Source organism: Bos indicus, chromosome 23, assembly GCF_029378745.1.
Source record: "Bos indicus isolate NIAB-ARS_2022 breed Sahiwal x Tharparkar chromosome 23, NIAB-ARS_B.indTharparkar_mat_pri_1.0, whole genome shotgun sequence".
Lineage (NCBI taxonomy): Eukaryota > Metazoa > Chordata > Mammalia > Artiodactyla > Bovidae > Bos > Bos indicus.
In genome coordinates, this window is record NC_091782.1 from 5990305 (window position 1) to 6010502 (window position 20198).

Below are 20198 nucleotides of genomic sequence, written 5' to 3' on the forward strand. Positions count from 1 at the left end.
TTATAGCTGCACAGAAACATTGTAGACTTCCAAAGTTTAAAGGCATTAAACATTAAGGATAAACACGCACTTTGCTCATTTCCCTGGATTAAGTGGGGTATGTTAGAAAGGTGTGCACGTACCCCATTATGCCCATCAGATTTTGAAAATGCAAATCTGCATGTAGTCAGAAAGCATATTTGACTTCTGTTTATTTGTATGGGTTAAGGCAAATCAAAATACTGAGTACAACATATGGGAAATATCTAATTTGTAAATCTGCTTATATTTCAACTGAAATGAGTTGAAAGTTAAGAGTCATGACACTATATCTTAGGCTATTTGTATTTCAAATGCACTGCATTAACTAGGGAAGTATGAATATACTTTGGTGCTTAAAATCTTGATATTCAAAGATCACTAAAGCCGGGCTCTCTCATCACCATTATTGAATTATTATAACTACGGCTTTGGGAACTAGAATATATTTACTGATGATGAATTCTCTACTGTATTTTATTCTGAAAAGATCTGGCTGTCATTAACAAACAACAAATTAATCTTCATTTATGAAACTTCCTTTTCTTTTGTAAGAAGTAAACTTAAACAACTTGTAAAAACTAGAAACAACCTCAAATATAGGATAGAGACATCTCATGTTAATTCAGCCACGACCTGAGACTTAATATAGAAATGCACTAAATGTGTACTATTAGAAAAAAAGATCTGAAAGGGTCCTCTATAAAACTGGTGACCAAATTTTCAGTCTGCTGCTTGAAAACTGGCTTTCCCCCACTAGAACTTACATGCTCCATGCATCCCTGTGCTGTGTGAGATGCGTGTCTATGAAATTGTGAAAATGGAGGCTTTTCTGGTAGCAAAGGGGTTAAGTTCTTTTTGCTTTACCAGTTTCAAATTACAATGAGAAGCCTCTTCTTTCCCAGCAGGGTTGTGCTTACATTACTCTTTAGATCTCCCTTGAAGAGGGCTGGTATATTTGTGTCTGCTGGAGGTGGAATTAACACTAAGAAGGAGAAAGAGAGTGAAGGGACTTACAGGAAGGTTTGCAAGTAAATTCAGGAAAACACATTGACTTGAATAGTACAACCTTGAGTCTTGTTTTACACTAAGACGACACAAAAGATGTTAAAGTTATCACCAAGCTGCCGGACAAATATATATTCCAACACCAAGGTGCAGATCAGCATAGATCTGTGATTCAGAAATCAGGATTTATCTTGGAAAGAGCTCAAGGGTTGAGAAGAACTCAAGAGCAAGTGAAGATCACTGTGGGAACTACAGTTTATTAGAAGATCAACTTTCGTTCATTCCAATACCAAAGGCCTGATTATCATATATTGATATAGGAATGCATAGGTCATCTGATCAAATAATATTAGCCGCCTTCTGCTCCATCCATGCAGCAAAAGCTCTTAACAACTGTGGATAATTGGAAATTCGAGTTTCAGCTTTCTTAGAAATAACTACTCGTGACATATTTCAAAATACTGAAAATAGAGCAGGAAAATCAGTGAGAATGTGTGTTCAGAAATGTCACTCTCACTTCAGAAATGAAGAATAGGTAAATTTGTTTTTCAGCTACTGGGAAAATATACCTCCTAAGAACTTAGATCTTTTTTTTTTTTTTCTTTCTGGTAAGAGGACAAGAAGGACTAAAAATATCAACTTTTGCTTTTGGACAAAAATGCATCTGACTGTATTTTTACTTAGGGGTATTGTGGGTTTCCTCTGGAGCTGCTGGGTTCTAGTGGGTTCTGCAAAAGGAAGTTTGGGAGACAATCATGTTCACTCCAGTTTTATTTATAGAAGACTACGGAACCACGAAAGACGGGAAATACAGAGGGAAATTCTCTCTATCTTGGGTTTGCCTCACAGACCCAGACCATTTTCACCTGGAAAACAAGCTTCCTCTGCACCTCTGTTTATGCTGGACCTGTACAACGCCATGGCCAGTGAGGAGAACCCCGAGGAGCTGGAGTACTCCGTGAGGGCGCCCCTGGCTGCAGACTCCCGGGGAGCCAGGAAGGGCTCCCCAGCCTCTCCCAATGGGTACCCTCGCCGCATCCAGTTGTCTCGAGCGTCTCCCCTGACCACCCAGAGTCCTCCGCTAGCCAGCCTACATGATGCCAACTTTCTGAATGATGCTGACATGGTCATGAGCTTTGTCAATTTAGGTATGTTGTTCATTTATTTGTTCATCTATGTTATCGCAAAGTGGAGGTTTTCCTAATGGCTAAGTAGCTGCTTGGTAGGTGGTCATGTTTATGTAAAGTCATTTTCTATAACTCTCCTCTCCAGCTTCTGTTTCCTTTTTTTCGTTGATGTAATATAAGATTTTTGCCTTAGGCAACAGAGTCATATGTACATATATATATTATTTTAATATAGTTAAAATTAAACATGTGGTTTGGGTAGATTTGGGTCTTTTCACATCTTGTAAAATTTCAATTTTGTTTAAATGTATGCATAAACAGACAATAGTCTAAAGAATTTATGAGGACAGCTAATCTATGGGCCAAATAATAATAACGCAGATATTTACAGATGGAAAGGTAAAAGTGACATTCTGAACCTTTTTTTTGTTTGTTTAGTAATTTAAAAAGCATATAAATGTAACTTAACTGCCACTTAAGAACTCTCATTTCAGGGCAGAAACTACTGTGAAAATATTGATGTGAAACTAATTAAGATCAAATAATATTGTAAAAGATTACTATCAGAGACTTTCAAGGACAGATTCTGAAATTCTGTGAAAAATATTTTGGAAAATAATTTTCACTCTAACATTTTTTTACTAGAATGATTAAAATACATCATACTTACTTGATTTTTTTCAGAGGCAAGAGAAATGCAAAACATGCTATGATGGTCTTTACCTATATAAAACTTTCCTTGTCATATAAGATAAAAATATGTCAATCAAAAAATTATTTAATTAACAGAATTCTTAGAGAATAATTTTTTAAATTATATTTTACTGAGTGCTGATACTGACAATACCAAAAAATTGATCTTGACAATATCAAATGATAAATTAATGCCTTGTTTTCATCTTGCAATATTATTAAAGAGTCTTCACTTTAAAATGATTTTACAAGGGCTGTGGTTTTCCTTAAATTTTTTGGTAGCCACTGAAGGTAAAAGTTTGCTATCTTTAGACTCTAAAAAAGAAACTAAATAGAATCAACAAATGTAATCAATTCTTAATGTTAGAGTTTTTAAAACTTTGTTTTAAAGTGCAATCTGCTTGGAGTTAAAATTGACATGTTCTATTAGACACTTAATTAAAAACTTCCTCATATATCAAAAAATATTCTTTGAAAAGTCAGATAGCAACAAATCTTAATGACACATGAAGCTTTTATAATATGTGTTGCTTAATATGCCCCGTTCATTTGCTCTGAGCAATCCTAGTAGGAAGGATAAGGTGCCTGATAAATCATATGTTTCATGTTATAAGAGACAAAGCTCTCATTATAAGCTGTAGTAAGTCATTGGTGGTTGCCTTAATCAAGTGTCCTGGGGGCCTTTTCTTCTCTATGTAATTAACAGGTTCCGTTTGGAACTTTCAAGCCATCAAAATATGTCTTAATTCTAAATTAGTTTGATTGTTTTTTCCTCATAGGAGTGACATGCAAATTTGACTCATGGTATATTTGACTTTGTAGCAATTTCTCAAGATTATTCAATAACTTAACTTTCTTTTTAATATTTTTATAGAAAAAGTACAATCTAGCATGATTTATATATTCATAAATCACTGAAAAAGCAGTGATTGTTTTATTGATTTATAAAACAATAGCTAAGTCTTGAATCTGTCCTAGTAATATATTATATTACAATTGAATACTTTGATCATTCACAAGAGAAGTGTATTTGTTTTTTTAGAAAGGAATGAAATACTATTTTTGAACCCTTGCTCCATTGCTTTTTATAAATTTACATAGAATAAGAAAGCCAACAATAATAATAAACAGTTTTATTCAGGGACTTCTGGGACCATTTTTATCATTAAAGCATATTTATATTTTTAGATCAATAAAATTTTCATTACTTGGATTATAATTACAGAGCAGTAAATTAATTATATTATGAATATAAGTATTAATTTTACACTAAAGAGACAATACTGGGTATGAGTTTCAGAAAATGTTTATTTATTTATTCATATCATGCTTAACTTGCTGAGTAATGATTTATCTTCAGTAATAAACTGTGTTACTTTTTCTTTAAAAATTCCAAACTAAATGTCTCACATGAAATTATTGACTAATTAATTGTGATACTAAGTGAGTTTTTCCTAGGAGTCTCTGAGGAAAATTAAACCACAATTTTATTTTATTCTCTTTAGACTATGCCTTCTAATACAGCCAAAGCTTGAACTCAATCACTACTTAGTAAAAAGCTTTGACTCCTGTATTTCTTCTGTAATAAAATAGGTCAAAGCATACTTATAAAAGGTAAAAGTGTAATATCATTATTAACTGTGCTAAGAATTTCAGTGTTTCTTATGGTAACATTAATTAACAAAGACTCAAGAGGATTTTATTTTATTTTTTTAGTGTCTTTAAAAATATGTATAGAGTGGAGACTGAGGGCAAATGATCAAATTAGCAAGAGGCAAGGGATTTGTGTTGAGGAAGCCACCTGATATTTAAATATGTGAAAAGAATCTGTTGATATTTCCCATCATAAGTTGAATTATATAAAAAGGGTCTAGTAACATCCTTGTTATTCATGCCTGCCTGGGTCATTTTCAAGTTACATAATGGATTTTCTACAATTATCTTGTCATTTAGAAACACTTTTTTTTTTTCCAACATAAGTTTTGCTCCCCAAGAACAATTAAATTTAATTCAAACTGTGATTAATTTTATGTTTATAAGCAGAAAACAGATTGGAAATTACTAGAAGGAAAAATAAAATGTGAATAAATTGCCTCAAAGGCAATGTAATAACTAAATATGAAATTAAACACATTATTCTAATCTGACCTTTAAGTTATTTTTTGTGATTTGTTCACTTTGAAGAAACAAATATTAATTATTAACTGTGTGAAGAGAAACTTTCTGCCTAATTTTATTCATTATTCTTAGGCCAACTTTTATCAGTCTCCTAGTCAACAGCTTTTACAGACTGATTTCTCTGGTTTGTCCTTAAAACTATTTAATATCAGTGGAATTTTGCTTATTCAATTCCACATTATTTTGTTAGTGACAAAAACATCATTCTGGTAATTTTTTTTTAGCTATCACTTTTTCAAAAATGTTAAGGGTTAGTTTATATATCAAATATCTTTGCAAATGAAAGGAATAATTAGGTAGCTTGTTCACAATATTTGAGTACATCTCTAGTTCACATAAAGAGAAACAAGCAGTGCATTTCTAAGACCTTTTAGTTAGAAACTAACTTCACTTGATTGCTTGGTTACTGTATAATTAAAATGATGTAACATTTGTAGACATTTCAGAGGAAAGTACAGAAAACAGCAAACACAGGAAATTCACTTCTATATTACTCTTTGTCTACATGTAGTTCTCTGATAAAGAACTTTAGGCTTATTAATGGGCTTTGATCAGTTGGCTTGGAGTCAAATACCTAGGTACAATTCAAGAATGTAAACTCATTCTCATGCATAAAAGTATGAAAATGTGGTGCTTACATTTGTTTTTGTTTTGTATTTTATAACTACATGTTTAGCATGTTAAAGTATGAAATAGAAAAATAGTTTCACAATTTTAAATGAAAGCCTTCTCCCTTACTCTCCCCAATCATTAAACTCTCCTGGTACTGGAAGAAAAAAATGTGCTTATACTCTCAGTTGACAGATTTGAAAGACATCATTGATATTTATTGTTGGTTTTGGCTGACTCAAGTGCCCAGTGGAGAGGAATTTATACACAGATCTACCTAAAGAAGCCTATCTATGTAGTCCCTCCAACAGGGTTATTAACACTTGTGTAACATAAACACACCTATAAACACACGCAAGTTTTTTTTCTTTTTTTGAGGAAGGGGGGATGGGAGGGAAAAAAAATCTAAAACCATTATAGTACATATTCAAGGTTTATGCCTGGAATAACAAACGCTAATATCGGGTGAAATAGTCATTTTTTCCCCACTCTTCACTTTTGAAAAGAAATTGCTGAGAGTGGAGACCTTTATCTTTTTTCTCCGTGAACTCCTGGCATTCTTGACCATGCCCCAGGGGGGGACCCTGTTCTTCTCTAGTGCTATGTCCTTGTTGATGGACGGCATGGCTGCAGAGATAATTATAACCATAGTTTAATTAGAAGTGTTTTGCAGGTTTGAATGGTCACTCACAAATTGCTAATTTTAGAAGTTCGATCAGGAGTCCCGGTTGGAGAGAAGGTATTGACATGACGACCCACTCTGGAAGGCTTGGGGCGGCTCACACGCCGCCTCCAGCTCCTTCCCTTGCATCCTTCCATTTCTGCAGTACCACCGCCCTGTCTTCTTTGCCTCCCCCCTCCCCCACCCCTGTCTTTCGGCCTTTCCTCTGGAGTTCTAGGGCCTCTCCAGCTCCAGGCTGTCTTGGCATCCCTCTCCTCACTGCCCCACCTCTCCTGGGGTCTGCCTTTGGTCCTTCTTTCTTCATGGCTGGAGGCTTAGATGAGCTGAAAATCAATTTGTCACAGCTCCATAATTGAGGTACAGTCTCCTGTTTTCTCTCTCCTCGAGAAGGAAAAGGATACTAAGGGCCCATGGCAGCCTCCACGCATCAGGAGCAAAGCTCCCCAGGGCATCGGAACCTCTCCAGCAGGCTGTTGACTCCACTTTAATTGCTTCTCTACCATCCCCATTCTTCCTTGCCTCCTCACCTCTCCCTGAAGATCTCCTGGACTATATTTAATTGTTTGTGCCTCTCCTAATTTATAACACTATTAAAATTTAAAAGGAGGAGATTCAAGGACAAGTGTTTCAAAAGGGAAAAACCGCATCACTGAACAAAAATCACGCTCATCAAAAATGCAACTCGTTTTTGCGTTAGAAAACCCTTTGACTGATAGAATTTTTATGGAATACACGTCGTATGTCTGAAGAGTGATGGTTTCCTTTTTTGAGTTGAGGAGAGATGTTGAGAAAATATAAAGAGATCAAGAATAAACTGGTGGAGGCAGGGAATAGGGAGGATGAGACGGAGAAAGAAAAAGTATTTTTCTAAAGCCCTGGAAAGGAGGAAAATGAATGGAATGAGTGTGAGGGGCCGCCTCTGGGCCTCGCAGGTGGAGGCTGTGGGGAAACCCTCCGTCCGCCTCATCCTGAGATGGCAGCTCACGCCACATCCCCAACCGCATCAGCTCCGGGGGAAGCCCTTTCATCCTTGCAGACTGGAATACCGAAGCGGGGCGGAGGGAGGGGGCACTCAGTGTGTGTGTAGAAGGAGCACACAGACGGGCCACTCACATTTGCAGTCATAAATAATGTAGTAACTCAGCTTGAAAAAACCACAGGTTCAAGGAAGAGGCTTCCCTGACGCAGAGAGGGGCTGAGATCAGAGGAGCCACTGAAAGGGTGGGAGGGAAACAATGCGTCCCTTGTTCTAGGGAATATTTATGAGTGCTTCTTTGCACCTTCAGTTCATATTTTATTGGCCGGGCTGTGGGGTTTCCCCATTTGCTCATCCCTTAAAATAATACCCTTGGCTAAGATAGCCTTTAAAATACACCAGTTAGTCCTGACAACTGGCTCATTTATTCGGGGAGAGGGAAAGGGAGCTGCTGAGATGCCCATGTCTGATGGGGATGTTTAAGATCCAGTCCTGGGTCTTAAAATTACAACTCAGATAAAAATCGTAGTGGGAGTATTCACCTGCCATTTTCAGAGATGTTTACAAGAATCTATGGAACCAAATAGTAACCCAGGTTTGTGAAAGTCTTGTTTTAATGGCTGTGATAAAACTGATAATATAATAAGGTATTATAGAAACAAAATCTGTTGAAAAGTACAATGTTCCAATTGAAAAAAAAAATCATTTGTAAGTTAGTAAAAAGTCTGCTTAGTGGTTTGAGGAGAAAAGGAAATAACCTTCATAACCAGAGAGCACATATACTATACTTGGAAAGCAGTGAACTACCCACCTATTGTAGAGAATGTAGAAACCCAGATCTTGTATAAAGTTGAATTGTTTGGTTGGTATAGAAATTAAGCCAAGGTTTAATTATTTTATAATTTCTAAGATGATGAAGATCCTTGGCTTCACAATGATGTGTCCTTGCACTGTATTTTCCCTAAACAAGGCAGTCTTGGGAATTGCGTTACAAAAAGAATGCTGCGTTTTAGAAATAAATCCATCTAATTACATTATCTCTTACATATTGTGTTTATTTAACTTCTTTCTGGAAGTAAAGAACAACTTTTATTGTGCCTGTGGTTTAATCGCTTTTTTGAAGTTGTTTGCAATAAAGAAAATAGTTTAAAGAGGTCAGATGCAAATCTCATTTAGATTTTATGCAGGCCTAGAAGACATGTCAACATTAAAAGATTTATTAACATTTACAAACCCCTTCAGCTATGCTGTCTTGATATGAGAAATTCAATATTATTTGTTGTGCACAGATTTCCTGTCCTTAGTGTAACTTTGCAATTAGCCTTCCTATGCAGGGAGATGGAGTCTATTTGCAGAATCCTAAAGTCCATGGTATATTACTGCTCAAACAGCTATTAGGTTAATTATAAATGGAATCTAATTGCAGAGTAGCAGAGAAGAAGCCAGAATGCCTGTATTAGAATCCCATAGGCTACACTTTCTTTCAGGGTGACCTCAGGCAAGTTATCAATGCTTACATTCTCAAGGTGCCTCTGGTTCTTTGACTAAGAAGTTCTAAAGATAATAATAACACCTTTCTCCTTGAGTGTTGAGAGAATTAAATGAGTTAATTACATACAATTTTAAGAAGAGTATTTGGAGCATGCTGCTGCTGCTAAGTCGCTTCAGTCGTGTCCGACTCTGTGCGACCCCATAGATGGCTGCCCACCAGGCTTCCCCCTCCCTGGGATTCTCCAGGCAAGAATACTGGAGTGGGTTGCCATTTCCTTAGACCTCTTGAAATGGCAGTGATTGTTGTTGGAATTGCATTTGTAGCCAACATCTGTATTGCATTTGCAGGAGCCGCTAAGTAATTTGTGGAGCCCAATGTAAAATGAAAATGTGGGGCCACTTGTTTAAAAGTTATCAAGACTTCCAAGATGGTGGCTGCAGGGTATTAGACCCAGCATAGGGCCCTCCTAAGTGCATATTTGATGACATGTAACACTAGCAGGAATCAAGCCCTATTCATCTATTTTTATCCCCAGTGGAAAGAGACATTGCACAAACTGAGGCATTTGTGGGGAATTTAATTAAGGTTATAATGTTTCTAATGTAGTGGGTGGGGCTTTCTGGAAAAACTGGAGATAATGCAGCACCTGGACTTGCAGGGGAGCCTTCCTTGTCAACTGCTGGGATGGGATGGGAGCAGAAACAGCTACCAGCAAAAGAGCTGTAGGAGAAGGCACCCTAGTGGGACTGGTGGTCTTTGTGAGAGGGGTGCCAGGCAGCCAACTCTAGGTGCTCAGCAGGGAGCGAGGCCTGGGAGTAAACAGCAGACTTCACTCCTCTGCTGTCTCTCCTGTTGGCTGATGGTCACTGAAAGCCCAGGGTCATGGGGCCCATTGGATCGGCTCCCAAAAAATCAGCCTCTTGGTGCAGACAGCTGAGCAGAGAAATGTGGAGAGTGGATCTTGAGGCATAAACTGAAGATCTCTGGGACAAATGGATAAATGCATATTGAGTGTTTAGTCAACAAGAGTTCTAGAATCAGGCCAATGTACAGGTTAATTGCAAAATTTAAGAGATAATGATTTACTGTGAGAGCTGATTACATCACAAGTTGGTTGAGTGGCAAAAACAGGCATGGGATGCTGAAAAAAGTTCTTAAATTGTATCTGGATCTGTAATTTTATATTATACATTAAAAGTATTGTATAGCAAACTAAAATTAAAATCAAAGACCCACAGGAACTTCCCTGGTAGTTGAGTGGTTAAGACTCCAAGTTTCTAGCGCTGGGGGTGTGGGCCCTATCTGTGCTGGGGAACTAAGATCCCACGTGACAGGTGACATGGCCATTTTTTTTTTAATTAAAAAAAACAAGTAGTAAAAAAAAAGCAGAAAACAAACCCACAATATAAACAGTAGACTACCATTGCCAATCACAAAAACTCAGTATAGAAAATACTAGCATAAATGCAGGGAAAATATAAAGAGCAGTATATGTTTGCAATCTCAGGTCTGTTGATTCTCAATCCTATGTCATTCTTCCTCACATGGCCCATGAGTGTGTGACAGGTTTTTAAATTCTGAGTGGAATCACATGATACCGTCTACAGTTCCTGTTGCAGGCAGAAATCATTTCAGGAGGAGGTAAATTAAAATAATTGTCTTTTTCTTTGCTACCTCTCTTCCCCCCTGGCAGAGTTCCTGTGACTCCCAGATGTGTAATTTCATGGGGGAACAGGTGTGTCTGCTATTTAGTTCTCATAAATAACCAACCTCTAAGCCTGGAGGCCAGAGCATCCCCTATCCTTTAATCCCAGATGAGCATCGAGTAGAAGAGCTTCTTCCCAGTATAGACCCTGCTCCCCTTTAAATTGCCGCAGGATGGTTGATTTTAACCTGAGTTTACTTCTATAATTGTCAAAAGCAGAGGAAGAGAGAGTTCCGTTTGGAAATGTTGTAGGCTTCTCAGCAGATAATCTTCATGTAGACATTGATGACTAATTTCATGAGGAAATAGTACAGGTCATCATTTATATGGGCCTTATGGTTAATATTTTGCAGATGTTTTCTTTGCTGAGAGTGAGGACAGGTTACTTAGTCTCCTAACCATCTCAGTAAAATGTTTTGGAGTCGGAATGGCTTGAATACCAACTTTGCATTAATACCTGCATGTGCTGCTTCCCTGGTGGCTCAGATGCTAAAGAATCTGCAATGCAGGAGACCTGGGCTTGATTCCTGGTCAGGAAGATCCCTGGAGAAGGGATTGGCAACCCACTCCAGTATTCTTGCCTGGAAAATCCCCCAGACAGAGAAGCCTGGTCGGCTACAGTCCACGGGGTCGCAAAGAGTCAGATACGACTGAACACTAACACACACACATCTTTGAACAAATTATTTCACGTCGTTGGGACTGTCGCCTTGTCTGTAAAGTGGAGATCATAATACAGAATTGTATTAATAGTTAGAACTTAACAAGGTGGGATTATAGCTCTTTGAGCCAACATGAGCTAAGGATGAAGTTAACAGCTACTGTAACAACTTCTGCTCGAGTAAGGTCCACGGGGTTCTAATGCTGGGGTTGGTGTTTTAAGCCCAGTCCACCAGATATCATCAGATCATTTTCTAACTGAAACTGTGGGACGTTACACACATGAATTTTGCTCTATCCAAAAGAAAATGAACTGGAATTTTCAGGGACTCTGTCTTCAAGTTGGACAGTTGATGGACTCTGCTCAGTCCTTGGGGTGTCCAGGGAAATGTCAGTCCACAGCTGAACTTTTGGGTAACTGGGAAGTCTCCCTGTGATCATCTGAAGGCAATGCTTTCTGGGAGGGGCTACTGAAAGATGCTTTTAAATTACTTTTGGACCCATTCCTAGAAGGAACCCAACATTTTACTTTCATTCCAGATATTCCCTGTTCCATTCCCTTGCTTGTTATGGAGAAGGGGAAATTGCTGGTAGGCTAGTGTTGTAATGAAGACGTGGCCACTCTCTAAAAGACCCTTTGAAAGGATGGAAAAAAATCTTGAGTTTGAAAGTTTGTTTTCAGAAGCTAACATTTTTTTTTTGTTTTCTTTTAATTTTGAAAAAAAGTTGACTCATGATGAAAATCTCAGTGAATAAACTTCTGAACTCTAAAAAGGAAAACCACTCTGTTCAAATAATCATGCAGTCCTGGTGTTCTGAGTGTTATCTGTTTCTCAGATCATATTTGAATTTATGATTTTCTAATTTCTAGCTGTTCTCATTACTGTTTGTATCATTGTTGAAATTTTGTTTCTATTTCACGCAATCCAGCCTGAAGCATTTTGACTTTTCTAGACTATGAGTTTGAATTTTGTTTTGTTTTCTTTTTTTCCAGATGACAGTTGGATCTTTTTATTAATTTTTCTTGAATTGTTTCTTGTTTTAATATTTTAAAGCAAGATGGGAATGCATGGATTTTATCCAAAAAGTCACACAAAAGGCCTTGCATGAATGTGGACCTCTTGTGTTTACACTATCCATATTGTAAAGTCATCACATGGACTTTTGTTATTTCCTGATATGTTGAGTGGAAAAATATGGATTTATTGTTTTTTCATTATTTGATAACATGCTGAAAGATAAGTCATCATGATGCTCTTTGCTAAAGTTTTCATTGTGATGAGTTAAGTTCTTATGATATGGATTCCGACATGTTCTGACATGTTCAAATCAACAATTAAGATTTTTTTCTTCTACAGTGTCATATCAAAAATGGTCAGCATTTTACAGTTGTTTACTTGGAGGAAGAATTTGTCAGAATTAAGCAAGCTGGTTATCATTGTTTTTTTTTGTGTATGTGATACATATAAATTATACATTGTCACATAATTTTATTTTACTTTCAAAAAAAAACTCATTTATGTATTTTGCTACACCAGGTCTTAGTTGCGGCATGTGGGATCTTCAGTTAAAGTAGTATGTGAGCTCTTAGTTGTTGTAGCACTTGGGATCTGCTTCCCCAACCAGAGATCGAATCTGGGCCCCCTGCATTGGGAGCATGGAGTCTTAGCCCCTGGACCAGCAGGGAAGTCCCTGTCACAAAATTTTAAATGATAGTATAGTTGTAGCAGTAGTCATTAAATCAACAATAACAGCAATTAAATATAATTCCTCTGCCTGGACTGGACTAAGTGATTCACATGCCTTTTTTCAGTTAATCTGTGTCTAAAACCCACTGTTATGGGTAAATATCTTTCTGTTCCCTTTTTTTTTTTTTTGGTGTGAAAATTGAGACTCATTAGAAGTTAAATAACTTACAAAGTTCACTCAGCTGATAAAGGCAGAATCAGTACGGGGACCACAATCTGGCTATTCATTTTTTTGTTCTTTGCCACTGCTCTTTAGGTAGGTAGGTAACCTACTTTTGAAATATATAGACAGCAGTGAAACTTCTAACAATAATAATCATGGTTTGCGCTTTTGTACACCATCCTTGCATCCAGCACTCAGGGAAGCAGATAGGACCACAGTACACATCTGTGGGCACTGGAGAGCTGAGACGTTTGTTACTCATTCAGTGACTGGGCCAATGCAGCTGACTACCTACTACTGGGTCAGGCACTGTGGAGAGATTGCCTGTCCCACTGCCAAGATCACAGGGCAAGACACTCGAGGTCCAGGCTCTTGATTCTTATGCCAGGAATTTTTTTTTTCTTTTTTGCTTAATGTCACCTACTTTCAAAAAATCACAAAAATTCCAGCCCCAAGTTAAAAGAAAAGCATTAACAAACATTCTCTAAAACAATGTGTTCCTTTGTTGTTGAACTAACCAGGTAGAATTAACCTCTAGTGTACAGGAAAAAGTTTTCAAACCCCCATCCCTTTAAAGAAAGTTTTTAAAAAGAAGAGAAAAAAAGCTTCTCATCAGCAAACAGAACCTAAGGAAGCCCGTTAGTCCAAAAAGCATAATGCAGAGGTAGCCTGAGGCTTCAGCACAGCTTAGAGGCTCTCTCTGAAATCTGCTCTGTATCACATAGGACCTTACTATGTGAAAGTCCAGTGATTTTAGGGGCAATATTTCAAAAGAAGATTCATATTTTGCACCACATGCTTATTGTATGTTCCAGAGAAGTGTGGCTTAAACATTTATTATTTATTGTGGTGTGCTTGGAGAAGGAATTGTGCTGTGCTTAGAAAACAGGGGTAAAGATCACACAATTTTTCAACATTAGATTATTGGATGTGTCTGAATTTTCACCCCGGACCCTATGTTACTTTTTCACACGTGTGCTAACAAGCTTGTGTTTGCTATCTCCTCTGTTATTGTACATATTGCACATAGTATGGATTCAAGATATACTCAGTCAATGAAGACACACTTTGTCACGTGCAGAATAACAAAAATTCAAAAAACTGGTATACAGAACTTTTGGATATGAAGCTTTGAATCTTCTCAGGATCCTGGGCAGTAGACCATTATTATTTCAACTTGATTATTGAGAAACATTGCTCAGTATTTTACCACTGCTTGACTCTTTACTAGCTATCTTCTGTGATCGTGAAATGAACATATACTGCAAAAAGTAAATCTAAGTCTCCTGGGACGCCATCCCTGTGATTGGTGCTTACCCAAGAATTCATATCAACAAAACACCAGATCGTCAAAGTGAAATCATAGAGGAAGGACTTAAGACTCACCCTGATTTCTGCTCTAGTGGAAGGCACTGTCTTCCTCGGCTAACACTTACTCGGTGCTTCTAAGGTGCCGGCCAGTGTGCCAATAGTATTTCAAGTGCTAACATTTAATTCCCACAAAATGACCTTATTTTACAGATGAGGGAACTGAGATCCAAAGATGTTGTCCCTGGTCCAAAGTCCTACATCCTGTGAGAGGAGGACGTGGATTCAGAGTGCAAGCTTCCCCCTGCTCTGCTGTCTCTCCTTTGTAAATGCTGTCAGGAAGGCTGTTGGTTGGGGCATGGTTTGAACTCTGTCAAACTTCTGTATATTTTTCCAACATTTCCTATATTGGACTTGGGATAGTTTCACTTCATTAGCAATGCTTTAGAATTTAGAGGGGAAAAATCCCTAGGAATGAGCTTACTCAAAGTCTTCTCCCTGGAGCTGGGCTCCTCTAAGCCTTCTTCTGAATGGGGATGCGTGGCCTTTTGAAGAAGGCAGATCCTCATGACACTCGCAAGGCAGAGGGAAGCAAGCAGTCTGCAGACCCCAGGGATGCTGACCTTTGTGACATTTGACCAGTTGGCCAGTAATGAACGAGGGAAAGGGGATCTGTGTTGAGTCTTACCTTCAAAAGTCAGACTTGAGAGGAACAGGAGTAATGTTTGGCCAGAAAGAGAAGAGGTAGACTGTCAAAGCTGTAAACACTAATAGGCCTCAAAAGCAGAGGTTGGAGGGTGGAATAAATAATAGTTCATTTGGATGCTGGAAAACTACCAGATTGCTGGCCAGTGTAGAAGGGCAAGTAACAGGTCTGCCCTGCAGCTAGGATGAAGGCCTTGTCACAGCTTTTGTGACCCAATCCTAGACTGGCTAGCAAATGTCATGAAGAACCTATTAAACTGGAAGTTTGGGCTGCAGGACCCCGTGAACCTACAGGTTAGGAAATCCCTGTGATTGCAGATGGGAGCCCTGGCAGCTAGCCTCTGCTCCATCCTGCTGGTTATGGCGAGGTCTCCTCCGTGTTCTATATAACACTGAACACTCCACATAGAAAGCACGTCTCCTGATTTGTAGCAGCTACAGCCCTAATCTCTTGCATGTGTAAAGTGAGTGCCTTTCACACAGCTCATTCATGGCCCCTACATCACACCAAAGCTAAATCTATTGTTTCTGCTTTTCACATATCTTATGAATTTAAAGCTAAGGCCTTGGGATATTTAGGGCTTCCATCTGGTGGCTCAGATGGTAAAGAATCTGCCTATAGTATGGGAGACCTGGGTGAGATCCCTGGGTTGGCAAGATCCCCTGGAAAAGGGAATGGCTACCCACTCCAGTATTCTTGCCTGAAGAATTCCACAGACAGAGAAGCCTGGTGGGCTACAGTCCATGTGGTCGCAATGGGATATTTAAATAAATAAATATTTATTTAAATAAGTATTAAATAAGTATTTAAATAAATAAATGTTTATTTATTTTCTCTTGTTTTTCAAGAAAAAATATCTTTGGGACAAGGTGCTTGGGGACTCTCAGCTGCCCCCAGCCCTCAGTGGGCTTCCCTGGTGACTCAGATGGTAAAGAATCTGCTTGAAATGCAAGAGTCCTGGGTTTGATCCCTGGGTCTTAATACAAAGCCAAGAAATCAAAAAAGGACTTGTAAAAAGCAAGGATGTTTATTTATGTATCAAATTTCAGCAATAAACCTGAGGACTAATCTCTGCTTTGAAAGGCAAATCAAGAAGTAGCTGCAGCATAAAGATGAACATTTAAGATGGAACCTGCTTGTTTTTAAAAATTCTATTTTCTTTCTCTCTCTCTTCCTCCCTTTACCTGACCACTCCCACCCAATCAATCCACAGTTGTAATGTAAGGGGAAGTATAAACAATCTCAGTAGCTGATTTCTAATTATTTACACTGAGATATGCTTGAGTCGGATATGACTGAAGTGACATAGCAGCAGCAGAATACTTAGAAGGTCAGAAGATAAAATTATTGTTTATGACTGGCTCATAAATCATATTTAATTTTAATTCCACTAACTTCATTGATATACAATAACTCATTCAGTTCAGTTCAGTCGATCAGTCATGTCCGACTCTTTGCTACCCCATGAACCACAGCACGCCAGGCCTCCCTGTCCATCATCAATTACCGGAGTTCAGCCAAACTCATGTGCATTGAGTCGGTGATGCCATCCAGCCATCTCATCCTGTGTTGTTCCCTTCTCCTCCTGCCCCCAATCCCTCCCAGCATCAGGATCTTTTCCAATGAGTCAACTCTTCACATGAGGTGGCCAAAGTATTGGAGTTTCAGCCTCAGCATCCGTCCTTCCAATGAACACCCAGGACTGATCTCCTTTAGGATGGACTGGTTGGATCTCCTTGCAGTCCAAGGGACTCTCAAGAGTCTTCTCCAACACCACAGTTCAAAAGCATCAATTCTTTGGCACTCAGCTTTCTTTATAGTCCAACTCTCACATCCATACGTGGCTACTGGAAAAACCATAGCCTTGACTAGATGGACCTCTGTTGACAAAGTAATGTCTGCTTTTTAATATGCTGTCTAGGTTGGTCATAACTTTCCTTCCAAGGAGAAAGTGTCTTTTAATTTCAAGGCTGCAATCAACAACTGCAGTGATTTAAAGTCAGCCACTGTTTCCACTGTTTCCCCAAATATTTGCCATGACGTCATGGGACCAGATGCCATGATCTTAGTTTTCTGAATGTTGAGCTTTAAGCCAATGTTTTCACTCTCCTCTTTCACTTTCATCAAGAGGCTCTTTAGCTCCTCTTCACTTCCTGCCATTAGGGTGGTGTCATCTGCATATCTGAGGTTATTGATATTTCTCCCGGCAATCTCGATTCCAGCTTGTGCTTCTTCTAGCCTAGTGTTTCTCATGATGTACTCTGCATATAAGTTAAATAAGCAGGGTAACAATATACAGCCTTGATGTGCTCCTTTTCCTATTTGGAACCAGTCTGTTGTTCCATGTCCAGTTCTAACTGTTGCTTCCTGACCTGCATATAGGTTTCTCAAGAGGCAGGTCAGGTGGTCTGGTATTCCCATCTCTTTCAGAATTTCCACAGTTTATTGTGATCGACACAGTCAAAGGCTTTGGCATAGTCAATAAAGCAGAAATAGATGTTTTTCTGGAACTCTCTTGCTTTTTCGACAATCCAGCAGATGTTGGCAATTTGATCTCTGGTTCCTCTGCCTTTTCTAAAACAAGCTTGAACATCTGGAAGTTCACGGTTCACGTATTGCTGAAGCCTGACTTGGAGAATTTTGAGCATTACTTTACTAGCATGTGAGATGAGTGCAATTGTGCAGTAGTTTGAACATTCCTTGGCATTGCCTTTCTTTGGGATTGGAATGAAAACTGACCTTTTCCAGTCCTGTGGCCACTGCTGAGTTTTCCAAATTTGCTGGCATGTTGAATGCAGCACTTTCACAGCATCATCTTTCAGGATTTGAAATAGCTCACCTGGAATTCCATCACCTCCACTAGCTTTGTTTTTAGTGATACTTCCTAAGGCCCACTTGTCACATTCCAGGATGTCTGGCTCTAGGTGAGTGATCACACCATCGTGATTATCTGGGTCGTGAAGATCTTTTTTGTATAGTTCTGTGTATTCTTGCCATCTCTTCTTAATATATTCTGCTTCTGTTAGGTCCATACTATTTCTGTCCCTTATTGAGCCCATCTTTGCATGAAATGTTCCCTTGGTGTCTCTAATAACTCAACCCCCTGCTGAAACATGATTGTTTAAATCTGTTGGACACCTTCAACCACTGACTCTTTTAAATCAGAATTCTTAGCATTTGTAAGGGGATTTCCTTGAAAGTGTTTTAAGTTCTTCTATAAGGGGTGGATCTGAAATTTTACAGTCAAATAAATTTGAACTGTGCTGACAAACAGTCATTAAATAAGGTTTGATATATCCAAGAGAAGACTTCTCAGTATCTTTATTATGTCAATGAGCATTGTGTATCTCTGCAAGGAGGATATGGGTTATGAGGTTTCCAAGGCACATGAACTCTGGAGCTCTCCTGACAGAACCATGGATCCCCAGTGTTGCAGCGATCTCACTCTGAGAAACACTCCTCCTGAGGAAATTCTATTATATGAAATCATTTTTGGAAACAATGGCAAGCAAAGAATTATGATAAGCTAGTTTGTTGACACCATGACCACTTTATTTCCAAAATTAAAAAGAAGCAGCAAAAAAGTTTAAATCTATTATCTAGAACTACTATGGTTGATGTTTTAATATTTCTTTCCATACTTTACAAGCATTCACTTTTTTAGAATTAAGCAATGTTTACGCAATGTTGTGCTCTTAGTTTAGTCTTGATTTTTTTTAGTATATGACTGTTCTCATTTCTTCATGTGCTCTTTATGAGCATATTGTGATGACAATAATATTTCAGCTGAATAAATTATAGTCTGGCATGCAATTTTTCCTTTTTTTTGTTGTTGTTTATTGCTGCTGTTTAGTAGCTGTGTCCAATTCTTTTGCCACCCCATGGACTGTATCCCGCCAGGCTTCTCTATCCATGGGATTTCCCAAGCAAGAATACTGGAGTGGGGTGGCATTTCCTTCTCCAGGGGATCTTCCCGACCCAGGGACAGAACTTGTGTCTCCTTCATTGCAGGTGAATTCTTTACCGCCGAACTACCAGTGAAGCCCTTTTCCAGTTTTCACTATTATGTAATCTGTTGAAATGAACATCTTTATATAAGTGTTCATAAACATTTTTGACAATTTCTGATCACTTTCTTAGAGTCTATTCTTTAAAATTGAGTTAGAATAAAATTATCTTTTAAATCTTCTGAAAAATATTACTAAATATTACTAAATTGTTTTTCAGTAAACTTGTTTCAATTACTATTTGCACCAACCATAAATGCTAGTATTATTTTATCGTGTGTGTGTGTGTGTGGGGGGGTGTTAGTCGCTCAGTTGTGTCCGACTCTTTGCGACCTTGTGGACTATAGACCACCAGGCTCCTCTGTCCATGGAATTCTCCAGGCAAGAATACTGGAGTGGGTTGCTATTCCCTTCTATAGACTATTTTATCATACTGAAATCTAAATTAAGTTGAATATATTTACATTCTTAACTATCTTAAATCTTTTTTTTTTGAATTTGTATTTCTTCTGAATTAAAAAATTTCAGAAAAACTGAAAAACACTTCCATTATTTAACAGTTTGGAAAATATTTCATTCACATCCCTCTCCAGAAATAACTGTTTGAAGGTGCCATGCAGCTGATTACTGGAATAGAAATCACTAAGAATGGAAAGTACATAGTCTTCAAGGAACCATATTTGAGAATAAAAATCCGCAGAAGAAATAAATTTTGGCCTAAATAAACTAATGCCCTAATAATCTCCTATAATTTAATTATAAAACATGCATTTATAGCTAACCTAAGAACAGGGATGGCAGAGGGGTGTAAGTGTCTCATTTATTATACTATTTAAAGGTGGCATTTGGGGACTGGAGGGAGGAACACTAAGTAAACACACAAATGAAAAAAAATATTGTTTTATTTTTGGCTGCACTGTGTCTTCGTTGCCGCATGCGGGCTTTCTAGAGCTGCAGAGAGCAGGGGCTACTCTTCCTTGATGTGCACAGGCTTCTCAATGCGGTGGTTTTTCTTGTTGGGGCACACAGGCTTAGCTGCCCCATGACATGTGGTATCTACCTGGACCATGTATCAGACTTGTGTGGACCACCAAGGTGGTCTCTACACAAATTATTTT

At 38.2% G+C, this 20198-nt stretch overlaps 1 protein-coding gene across 1 annotated transcript in view; it reads left to right on the forward strand.

Moving 5' to 3' along the window:
* Positions 1-958: 958 nt before the first annotated feature.
* Positions 959-20198, forward strand: part of BMP5 (bone morphogenetic protein 5) — a 143659-nt gene continuing 124419 nt past the window's right edge. The window contains exon 1 of the mRNA XM_070777766.1: positions 959-2174. Within this exon, the coding sequence (XP_070633867.1) occupies positions 1685-2174 (490 nt within the window). The 5' untranslated portion in view covers positions 959-1684. The remainder of the gene's footprint in view (positions 2175-20198) is intronic.